This window comes from Sander lucioperca, chromosome 12 (assembly GCF_008315115.2).
Source record: "Sander lucioperca isolate FBNREF2018 chromosome 12, SLUC_FBN_1.2, whole genome shotgun sequence".
Lineage (NCBI taxonomy): Eukaryota > Metazoa > Chordata > Actinopteri > Perciformes > Percidae > Sander > Sander lucioperca.
Window position 1 is genome coordinate 26465085 of NC_050184.1, and position 12495 is coordinate 26477579.

General features: G+C 40.6%; 1 protein-coding gene and 1 long non-coding RNA gene across 4 annotated transcripts in view; one reads left to right on the plus strand and one right to left on the minus strand.

Annotated features, from left to right (window-relative positions):
* The window catches only part of LOC116062033 (metabotropic glutamate receptor 7-like), a 111077-nt gene extending 108132 nt beyond the window's left edge, over positions 1-2945 (plus strand). For 2 of the 3 annotated variants that reach the window (XM_031316487.2, XM_031316485.2), the window contains exon 10: positions 2207-2945. In XM_031316487.2, the coding sequence (XP_031172347.1) occupies positions 2207-2310 (104 nt within the window). In that variant the 3' untranslated portion in view covers positions 2311-2945. Of the gene's footprint in view, positions 1-2108 lie in introns of all 3 variants that reach the window. The other variant, XM_031316486.2, reaches the window with a different exon arrangement.
* Positions 2946-3774: 829 nt separating this feature from the next.
* LOC116062035 lies at positions 3775-9038 on the minus strand. The gene is made up of 4 exons (XR_004107876.2): positions 8863-9038; positions 8421-8523; positions 4190-4292; positions 3775-3872 (listed from the first exon to the last, which is right to left on the minus strand). It is a non-coding gene; the product is annotated as an uncharacterized LOC116062035 (long non-coding RNA).
* Positions 9039-12495: the final 3457 nt, after the last annotated feature.

Genomic DNA, 12495 nt, shown 5'->3' on the forward strand with positions numbered 1-12495 from the left:
CTGACGCCGATTCACCAACAGCACAGTTCATAGTTCCACATCCATTTCGTCCAGTCCGTCTGTTAAATGCATAGACAGTGAGGCACTTATTTTTTCACCTCTCCTTCCTGTCAAAAGACAGACAGTGCGTCTGTCCAATCAGGAGGGTCCGTCCTCTACTAGATAGGCCCTACCTTTTCCGGTAGAAGTTAATGCCGTTGTGTTTTGTGATTTGTTTAAGTGTTTTCATATTTGCTGTCGTGTTTTCATATTTGCTGTCGTCGTGTTTTCCTATTTGCCGTCGTGTTTTCCTATTTGCCATCGTGTTTTCCTATTTGCCGTCGTGTTTTCCTATTTGCCGTCGTGTTTTCCTATTTGCCGTCGTGTTTTCCTATTTGCCGTCGTGTTTTCCTATTTGCCGTCGTGTTTTCCTATTTGCCGTCGTGTTTTCCTATTTGCCGTCGTGGTTTCCTATTTGCCGTCGTGGTTTCCTATTTGCCGTCGTGTTTTCCTATTTGCCGTCGTGGTTTCCTATTTGCTGTCGTGTTTTCTTATTTGCCGTTTTGTTTTCATATTTGCTGTCGTGTTTTCATTTTTTCTGTTGTGTTTTCCTATTTGCCGTTGTGTTTTATGATTTGTTGTTGCGTTTCTCTAATTGCTGTGGTGATTTGCACTTCAGGGCCACCGTATGATTATGCCTCTAAAAGACCTTGCAAATCAGAGATGATGAAATGCTTCACAATCCTGTACTATTTTTCTATCTTCATCTTCTATCTTTTTTTTTCAAATATAGATCAATCAAAACAGGCATGTGTGGATGACTTTTCAGATCACTTTCATTTTATGAACAATGAGTACTGTGGGAAGAAAACTGAACCTAACAAAAACCGCAGAACAAAATGTAAGAAAAGTTATGAAATGAGATGAATAATAAGCTATCGATATTAAAAATTAGATGATAGCGTAGGAAGATGTCTAGATCCCAGACGAGAACACACACACACACACACACACACACACTGCGTTTCACTATCTTTGTGGGGACCCGTCATTGACATAATGCATTCCCTAGCTCCTTACCCTAACCTTAACCATCACAACTAAATGCCTAACCTTAAACCTTACCCTAACCATAACCTAATTCTAACCCTAATCCTAAAACCAAGTCTTAACCCTCAAACAGCCCTTTGAAGTTGTGGGGTCCAGCATTTTGGCCCCACAAAGCTGTCCGTACCCCACAAGTATACTGTATTCCTGGTTTTTGGACCCCACAAATATAGTTAAACAAGAACACACACACACACACACACACACACACACACACACACACACACACACACACACACACACAAAAAACTGATCTTCCTGAAGATGTGGTTAAAAGCAATAATCTGTATGTTTTATTCATCATTACTTGCTGGCCAAGACTACAAAATGCAGCTGTAAAGAAATGGTGCAACTTTAATTGCATAGCCCATGGGAGCTGGTCGCCATAGCAACATTAAAGCAGAGAGCATGAGAATTTATAGCAATGTCTGTGATTAAGAAAATGTACATGGTCCTTCTCCTCCGCACAGAAAGGACAACACACACATCCTTATACTTGATGTTGGTTCACTGACTACATTCACGTTTTACTAAATGTTAACCACCACAACAATGCCTACCCTAAAACAGCCTTTTACAGAAGTCACGACGAGCCAGAAATGCCTTCACTCTGAAGGTTTGAACCTCAAATTGGTTCTCATAACGATAGATACACAGAAGGACACACACAAACACACAGCACCTAGGCACTCAGCCACATTCTGATAGGTTTCCATGGCAATCCAGGCTGGGATCACATTGCATGCCCTAGCATTTGTTCGGTGCTCACTTGTGTGGCGTTTGTGTTTTTTATCACTAGTCAACATCTGAAAATAGAAACTAAGGCTGTACGTGGGGGCATTGTGAGTTGAAATTATACACTAGGCCAGAAAATATTGCAACTGATTGCACACATATGGTGGCAAGAATGCACAGTAGGAAGAGTTTCCAAAAGCAGTTAGTTTTAAGAAGCATTTGCCTCTTTTGTTTTGTTTTAAGCAGTCCTCAAAGTAAATCCTAATCTTGTTTTACTCTGTTCTCAGGTCAAGCAACCAAGAAAACATATGTGAGTTACAACAACCTCAGGATCTGATCTGCTGACAATGAATGCTGTTTGTCCTTTTATCTGTGATTTGAAAAGGGAGGGCAGCTCTAGAGGAAGAGAGAAAGACAGACAGAGACAGGAGAGCGAGCACAGGCATCACAGCACCACCTACAGTACCTATGCACTCCAGGACTGGATAGCATCCAACCTTCATCCAGACATGATACATGAGTACTGACAGAGACTAGCACAGCTGTAGGCCAGTGTGGCTGGGTCGGCATAACGAACCAAACTGTAGGTTTTAAACTTGTGTTGTGGCCCCTTTTCTCTCTGACAGAGAACAACTTGCCTGCTAAAAGGGGTCACTGTGAACGAGGACATACCGCAAAATAAAAAGGACAGTGGATCTGCTTTCAAGATATTTTCTTTTGAAATGTCATAAAGCCATATTCTCTTGGGGTACCCATTATCTGATTTTTTGTTTTGTATTGTTTCAGTGATTTTCTTCTGTGCCTCTTTTTTTGCAGTTGATTTAATTACCTTGAACAGCAAGCTCTGCCACATACAGTAGACTTTGTTTTACTGAAACCAACTCAAATCAGTACCAGATGATTATTATTATGGTAGAGTGATGGGCATTGTAAGTATGGTTTTTTGTAAATATTTGAGAGTATTTTCATGTTTGGAGTACAAAAATAGATATCCAGTCTTTGTTCAATTGGATTTGGATGGTAATGAAAAGCACCACAAAGTGTTCACTTTGCATGTGCCAATGTATGTTTGTTCTATTTGATGTAAACAACAAAAAAAGAGAAATAAATTCTGAAAATGATAATACGCTTCAGAATTGAATTGAATTGACCCCCCCCCCCCTGTATCTGCAAGCATGTTTGTTTTATATAGTTTCGTACTGGGTATATTATGCCTAATTATGGTGTGGGAAACATTCATATCAGAGCAATCATGCAAGTATGTTGTGATGTCCGTCAAATTATGAACATGTAATAAAATAATTTTGTTATCTTTTATACAATTAAACCAGACAGCATATCATAGTTATTTCTTTGCTTGTGCGTGCGTATGAGTGGGCATGTTCGTGTTTTGTAGCGCAAGGGAGTTTGGCGTATTTAAACTGCTGTATGAATAAGTGCAATTAATCACTGTTTATGGGTTTTCTGTAAACCAATGGAAATGTCATGTGCTCATTTACATTAGTGAACTCACTGAGCAGTGCTGTCATGCAAAGAGATGAGACCCTGCGAGAGGGGAGGATGTCCACTAGCTGACTCCTTTACTCATCCTTTGCTCTTTTCTGTCGCATCCGTTGTTTCTCTCTCCCTGTTGCTCCTTCCAAGTCCCACCACCAACACCCTACATGAATAATATAACATGTCAGATCAATTTGTCCTGCTGATGGCCGAGCTTTACGAGCTTACCGCTCTTTATTCCTGTGCCTGCCCGCAAGCATAATGTTACTATTTTCAATATCGATTATAATATAAAAACAAATAGGCCACGCATGAGAGACTTCTGTTTCTTCACCCGGCATCTCTCTCTAGGCTGTTACATGGGCAAATGATATATGACCAAGAGATGCTGATTCCTCTATTGTGTATGTGTGTGTGTGTGTGTGAGTGAGTGTGTGTGAGTGAGTGAGTGAGAAAGAAAGAGAGTGAGATAGTGGGAAAGAGAGGGAATGAGATCCTTAAGCACACAGGTTCTCTTTTGTTTCTCTTTCCATTTGTCTTGCATCTCTCAGCTCCTGTGGGACCAGATGGTCTTTATTCTCATACACACAGTCTGTCATTTTCTGTTGCACACAGCAAGGCAAAATCCCACTTATGCCCAATTAAGACTAGCCTCTCCCCCACCAAATTAATTGCCTGTTTCAGTGTCTGTGTGCAAGTAATCAGTCGGGGCTGAACAGCTCAGCAAAAAGAAAAGAAATAGTAAACAGCTCAAGCAATACTATTTGGGATCTTGACAAAACTTTGAGAGACGCAATCTTTGAGATGCAGAAAATATTTAAACACAACTATGAAAACATGTTCAGGAAGGTCGCTTTTTTTCCCCACTTACCTAAAATAGTGTGAAGTATGGTTTACTCCAGCTCCAAACTCTCAAGGCTCCTACGTAAGAGCCCACCTGCTCAGTATGCACCTGTTCCGTAGGCAGCAGTTTCCTGGGAAAACATCAAAGGGAGGAAACTAATCATGGTGGACCGAGAGCAAGGCACACTCCTCCAGGAGGATTTAAATGTTTCAAACTCTAAGCACTGTCAATCGCAGATTATTATGGGTGGGACATTTGAAGTTGAACAATAGTACACAGGCTTGCCACGAGTTCTGATTCTTAAGAGCTGTCTAGTTATAAAGTTGTCAAAAGTGTCCTCATTGTGTAGGAATTACAAGTCTGCGTGACCCAATTTGGATGACAAGGTGACACCGCTGCTACAGTATATGAAAAGTACATTTCAGAATGCGCCTCGTGTGACATGTAGAAGTCTCAGCACCAAACGCTCAGGCTTTCTTCTATCTGGAGTTTTCATGTCACTTTGGTCCAGCTCCGCCTTTGAAGAAAGCCTGCCTTATCTTGTCAGAACTCCTGATGTGCTCTTTCACAGACAATTTACTGATGCAGAGTCTAGATTAGCTCTGTTTCATGGCTCCTGGGCCCTGGGCTCTCCTATCTCTTCATAAATGTCCAATTATCCAACTCCAGCCAGAGTGAAACCTTATCTGCTTCCCGTCAGTGACCAACAGAGGCCTGATATAATGTGGGGTGGATAAAGACACTATTCACTACACGCTTATTCCCCCCCCACACACACACACACACATCTTGTACTCAAAACCTCCGTATGATGCTTTTTGTTTACCAGCATATTGTTTTCTTCCTCCATCTGCTCTGAAGAAGAAATCAGGCCAGTTACTGTTACCAGCACATGGTGACACCAAGATTTTATAATTAGTTGTACAGTAAGATAGCCCTTGGTTAGACATGAATCATAACATCCACATCTCCTCGTAGCCACTAATTACCATCTAAAAGTTAGAGTACATCTGAACAGGCTCTGCAGCTGAGATGCTGTTTGTTTTTCTACGAGAAAATATACGGTGCCTCTTATTCTACGTGAATAAATTAGTGTAGGCTCACTTGGTGTCATTTCTTATCCATGGGTCTATCGACCTACGCCTTGCTTCTTTCTCTGCTTCGGCTGCACAGCGAGTGTGTGCGTCAGTGTGCTTGCCACAGCGTTATTGCATTTTTAATCAGCGGGAGAGACCAGGCATCATTCTCATCACATTAGTCTCTCTCTCTCTCTCTCTCTCTCTCTCTCTCTCTCTGTGGGTGGAGAGAATACGTTTGAAATTTGCTCATTTGACAGTCATTAGAGATATAGATTTTGACAGTACACAATTAGCTCAGTCACCTCCTTTATCTTCACTCATCTTTGGCTGGGGGATTTAGTATGTGTTGCCTCTCTTGTAATAATTGTTATACCTCTCTCGCCGTCTCCCTCTCGGTCTTCCCCTCCCATCTCTTCGATATCCAAACTTCTAATTCCATCTTTCCCCCAGCTAATGCTTATTTGAAAATGACATATCTGACTTCATGGATTTTAATTGACTGCTGTGTTATTAAGACGGCTGACTGAGATTCACAGCTGAGTAGGTGCGCTAATCTGCTGCTTTCCCCCAATTTCCCCTGTCAGAAAAATGCATTCATGGAGAAAAGAAGAACTGGCATACATATCGTGAATATGTTTGGCTGCATGAAGATTCAACCCACTTTTAGAAGATTGTTAAAAATAAAGTAGTGCATTTTTTTAACATTGAATCACAGCTCAGGTTCACAGCACAAACAAAATCCAACAGCATTTAAAGCAAGACAGTTCACCTGTGGCTTAAATAGGAGTTGACAGAGGTAAGTGCTTGCTGGCTGTGAAATTTAACTGGAAGGCTAAGCCCTTGATTTCAAGGAGCATGGCAAAAACAATGCATTTCCACATCCCACACAGATCATTGTTATTTCAAAGAAAAGTAAATGCCTAAAGAGAAAACTGAAATGGAAATAAATAGTTGAGGAAGAGTGATAGAAATCCACATCAAACAAAGATAAACCTGAAAGGTACAGAGAATAAATCACATACCACACGTGTTCACTTGTTAAGGAGTAGATTAGTAGAATCAGCTGTCTGGTGTTGCACTTTTATTTAGTCTTTCTTCTTAAAACTGATCTTAATTCAGGCACATAAATCCTCCACATGAATCCACCTTTAAACGCTTAAAAGCTACAAGTTTTGCTGTGGGCATTGTGCATGGAAGTGTACTCTCAAATGATAATAAATCAATTCAAAGTGTGAATTATAGTCTTACCACGCAAACTACATCGCTAAAGATTGCGTGTCTCATTTTTCAGTTGGCGGTGGAGTGTGGAGCACTCTCCATTTGATTAAACTCTACCCAAAGGCTGCATCAATTATGTATCTTCACAATGGAGTTAATGGACTGCAATAACAGTTGAAGATGACTTGACTAAATTTCCACATGACATGGCAAGAAAAATCTCACTTCAGTAATGTAACCCTCCTGAACAGCTTGTCTGAAATAATAAAAGATCAGGCCTGCTTCTAGCTTATTAAATAAAATCACATTTTCTTGTGTTAATTTCCCTGTTCCAGTAGCCTAATCAGTAAGACGTTATGCCCTCTGACAGATCTGTTTCCTCCAGGAGTGTGTGTAGCACACGTCGGTGTGTGTGTGTGCGACATACACTTTCTGCCACGCAAGAGGCGGTGTATATTCCTCAATGTACGTGTGTGTGTGCACTGAATGCATGTGTGTGTGAATGTCTCTGCTCAGCTTGCAATCCATCTACCTTGGGATCCAGCTTCTATAATTCTGGTCTCTGGGGTCTCATGAGTGGGCCCTCGCAGAGAACAGAAGGGGCCTGCCAAGCCCCGACTATACAGTCACTGACCCATCTGGCCAACAGGCCAGCGGGGAGCACACAGGATGCAGAGACCAAAGCTCTGCACAAACATCCTGTGCTAACATGAGACTGGCGGATCACACAATGCCAGTAAAAGGTAGACATGGTGTACAGCAACCACATACTGAGCAACCTTCATGTTTTATTTTGAGATGCTGCGTGTTGTCTGAATTGCATATAAGGAGAGAGGGCAAAGAGTTTCCAGCTAAACGCACACTGCCGAGAGGAATATGCTGTATGGTGCATAAAGTGACAGCGATCCTGCTGCTGTGGTGTGTATTATTTAGAGCAAAAACAACATGTTGACTCAGCTGTGATCTTCACAAGTCATGCGGAGGTTGGTTCAACATGACATTACAGAGTTAACCTGACCTCAGTGCTGCGGTTTCTCCTCTACACTACAATGCACAGCCATGTAAATGTTTCTAATAACCTCTCAAATGTCAAGTGTTCTGCCGCTGCCCTCAGCCCCTTAAAATGCTGCTCACACCATTAAAGCCAGTGCAAGCAGCCAGCACAAGGCAGCATCTGTCATCTGCCCTTATGAAACTCTCCCAACTTCTTAGCTTTGCCATGCCTGCGAAAATCCACCGCATCCACGGGAGCGGGCGCCTTCCATGACTGAAGACGAGGATTTCCACCCTAGCTCTGGAATGGATTCAATTTATGAGATAAGAAGCAAAATGCAATTAGTCTACACTTTCTAAATCTGTGACTGAATTATGGGAGTCTCACAGTTGTTATAACTTATCTCACTTTCTAATTATGAGTGCGACTTAAGAGAGAGCCGACACATTTTGTTATCAGGGTGAATTAACCGAAGATCACTTCTTTGCTGATGCACTGTTTAATAAATAGCAGCCATCAGTGATACAATCACTGATTTACATGTGGCGTTATGGTAACTTTGAAAGTAATGAATTTAAATAAACTCAAGTATCTTCTAATAGGATCTTGTTGCCTATACACACAGTATCCGATAAATGATAATTGCAGTTCTGTATTTTGTTTACCAAAGCTTAAGGCTACTTTTTTTTCCCCTTCTACAAAAGATATGATCTCATGCAAAGGTTACATTTGCCATGGTGTAATGCTACTGCCATCTACTGATAACTGCAGCGATCTCCATCTTTCCCTCTGTATCTTGTATTCTCACGACCCTGTCTCAGAATATATGATCTGTACAACCATTCCCGACAGATTACAAAATGTACTTCTGAATAGACTTCCTGTTCAGCGCTCAGGGCAAGGCAGCTCATTGTGTCGGCATTACCTACAGTCTATGGGCATTACTAACGCATTCAAATGAACTTACTTTATTCTTTCACAAGATGGCGCTGCGGTCATTGTTGGTGAGAGGACAAGATGCAGCTTGCAGATGAGGTGAGGATTTAACTTCATCTTGATTATTTCCGGTGCTGCAAAGAGAGATTGTAATCACACGCTTTTGTCACCTTGGAGGACAATGCATTGGATTAGGTTAATTCCCCGGATACTAAACCTAAATGTACACATACCCAACTCTAATTATACCTGATCTTTAGTCTTACAGTAACCTAAATGACCCTCTTGTGGGGTCAGCATTTTGCCCCAAACAGTTGTCCTAACTATACAGCAACACACACAGCATGTCAACGGAGAAAACCCCATTACCAAGCAGCTAACGTTACCACAGCGCTTCCAACCCTCCTGTGTAACTTTAACTACACTTCTAAACCCTACAAAGTGAAGTGGATGTGATATATATTGTTACTCACCATTGAAGCTCAATTCTCCGATCACAGGTTGAGGCACGCGTTGATCAAACATGGTTCAAACACGTTATAGCCAAAAAGCCCTATTAGCAGTTAAATAAAATAAAGAAAAACATGCTGCTGTTGAAGAGAGTTGATTTGTTTGTTTACAAATTATTCCTGAAACACAGACTGTTGAGTTTTGGTTAATTATTGGTCGCTACAAGTTTACATAACGTTAATACGTTGCCTGTTTTTTCAACCCCCGCCACCACCACCACCACCACCACCCGTGTTTTCCGCTTTGGTTTACAGTTTTCCTCAGTTGTTTACACACCAAAATTGGGACTTGAACCGAAACCTGAAATGTATCAAATCCCTAAACCAAGTTTGCAAAATTGCAAGCACAATTCTTGCATTACACTCAGCGTCCAATTCTGTACAACACTACACACAGCTGTCTACATTAGGCACACCATTCAAAATTAAAATCTCTGAAGTCCCTTTGGAAAGCAACACCAATCACAATGCCATGCTCTATACACCAATTGGCAACACCCACTGCTCACAGGTGTAAACACTAGTTGCTGAATTGCGCACAAAGAGCTTGAGCACTATAAGGCCACAGATGCGCTTTCCTGTTTTGGAGAATAATGGGATTCAATGATGAAGCTAGAGCTGGAGGTAGATGAGGTGATGTAGCCAGACCAAAATAGGAGGCAGCATGCAGCCAGATTTCTTCCGTCCTACATTTTGCATGTTTTTATCTTTTTGTGTTTAGAGTTTTGAAAGAATTAGTCACTTTCATTTGTAATTTTTGTACAGTAAACCCTTTATCTTACTGCATGTTTTCCTGGTTTTCTCATCTTGGATATGGAAAGTGGTACATGCAAAACACAAGTGTTCAAAAATACTGCATTTTGGAAATAAATGGCAATGTTTTTTGTTACTGTCTTACATTTGTGTGTTTGTTCATTTATATTTGAGTGGGTATACATTACTGTGACAGTCTTTTACAACCGGCTACAGCGTAACACTGAGAATGCAAAAGACATAAACTTATTGATGGGATAGTCATAGTAGTGTTTTGTGTTGAGCACATCAGTGTGCTGTTGGTTGGTGGACAGATCTATTCATATGACGTGTGTGTGTGTGTGTGTGTGTGTCTGTGTGTGTCTGTGTGTGTATGTGTGTGTGTGTGTGTGTGTGTGTGTGTGTGTGTGTGTGTCATTTTGATGCAAAAACACATTTTGGAAAGAGATGTAACATTTTTGAATGCAGTGTATGTTTTTGCTAGGGACATGTAGAGTTTACCATTTTCCAGTTTTGGGAAAATGAGCCAAGGATTCAGCAAACGTGAAACCAATTGGGAAAAACTGTAATACAGGCTATACCCAGAACAACAGTAACGTTACCAACAAATTTGTTGCTTAAAATGTCTTTTGGTCTTTAAACATTCACTATGTTATACAAAAAGTAGAATTGGTATAGCCCATAGATACATTTCTGAATTATGCAAAATGAAAATGGCATTGAGCTTTAATTTTTTTTTTATCAGAGTATGTCTTTATATTATTAAGTCAAGGGTAAAGTCTGTTTGTACAGTACTGCAAGAACACTCCTTATGATCTATGTATAATATGCAAAACATTTCGTATGGATTACCCATTATAAAATATGAAATATATACTCCTTGCTTCCCTAACAATTATCCTTCATCAATATGTTTTCTTTTATCATTGCACTTTCAGCCTAATGGGAAACAGAGTGCCACATTTCATGGGCTTTGGGCATCTAATGAGGCCAATTACTGAGTTGTCCATATCATCTGGTGCTGCCCACCATCTTATCCTTTCTGTTTTTTCCACTGCTAAGTAGCAGATCACCTTACCGCCTCCTCAAGCACTAGGGTGCATACAAAGGCTGATTACTTTTTCTTTTTTTAATCAAGAGAAAAGTTTGTCAATAATACTGTGCAGTGGAAATAATTAGCCTCCTGTTTGCAATGAGAGCCTTGCCTGACATGGCTACAGGCCTAATTAGAATTTGTTATGACCCCCAGGTATTATAAACACGCTTCCAAAACACCCGTTTTGATTAGTGTTCTGCCACTGTCTGAAATAAAAAAAGATACAGCAGGTGTTTTATAAACACTGATTGTGGATATGTAGAAATCTGTGAAACTATTTAAAACAACTATAAAGCAAAGGATTTGTGTTTTGTATACTCTTATTTCAGTAATTAAGACAGATAAGACTGTTGGTGTGCAGAGCTGCAAAGCATCCGCAGCAGGTTTTCAAGTGCAGTGCTTCACACAAATCACCAATGAAAGGTCAGTAGGTTTTCATGAGGTTATACATTTTTCATCACATACATTAACTTTCATTCTCAATACATTATTAATGGGGGGGGGGGGGGTGATGAAGTGAGAGACTGGCAGGGCATAAAATAGTCTCAACTCTACATTCTGATACACCCTCATTACCTACTACTGGCTGCTGTTATCGATTAGCTCAACTACATTTGTAGATTCAAACTACTCAACTGCTGTTGTAGCAGTTATCTGATCCTTTATGGAGAGTAGTATTAATAAAAAGCATATCCCTTCATACAATAGATGTGCTGTCGGTTGTGTACTTTTGCAGAAAGGTGTATGAAACTTGTGCTGTGAGACTAACTAAACTAATTAGGAGCAGTGGGCAGCCATAGTCTGGTGCCTGGGGACCGCCTCCAGCTGTAATGCCAGTGCTTATGTCAAGGACAATGGCAGGAGTTACCTAGCACGCATGTCTTTATGGTGGGAGGAAACCCACATGAGAACATGCAAACTTCACACAGAAAGGCCCTCGAACCTAGCACTCAGCAGTGTCTACCTGCTGTGAGGCAGCAGGGCTAACCACTGAGCCACCATGCCGCCAAATTGAAGGTGATTGTTGCATTTTACCTAACAAGGTACAGTTTTAAAAGTTTAAGCTTACGGTCACTGCAAGAAAAAGGCAGTGTTTATTAATATTAGTGAGCAGTTTTGTGCCTTCCTCCAACCTCAATCCCATCAAGTTGGTGTCAACATCAGATGTTAACTCCTGTCTGTTAGTGGTCAATGACTCCATCATGTGCTCCCAGAATAAAACATTATCCTACAACTGCATATTCTGTCAGAGGTGTCAAACAAAGACAGCCAGAGGCAATCATTCCTGCAGTTGCTAACGCCTGCTATATTATACGGTATGTTTTCAGAGGTATATGTAGGTTAAAAATGTACAAAAGGTATACGTAAATTAGGTGCCTTCCTGAAGAATGTTCCTCATTTTAACTGTGTTGCCGCGTTGCATTGTTTTGTCATTACTGTAATGTACTGTATGTATTGTTTTGTATCCATGACATGTAACCATGGCAATACAAATCTGAAATCATGTCTGTTATTTATGCAACAAGGGTTAAAATGTCTGTTATTCAGTCTGTATATTTTTGAACAGTAAAAACTGTATTTAATCACAGTCAGTCTTTGTAAGAAACAGGGTCTTTAAATCCAGGGTGACGAATACTGTATATATCTATGAAAATATGTAAATGAGCAGGTCGCCCACAGTTAGATGATTGTTGGCTTGTTGATAAATGATTATTACATTCAATTTGCAACATAACCCACCTCATAAT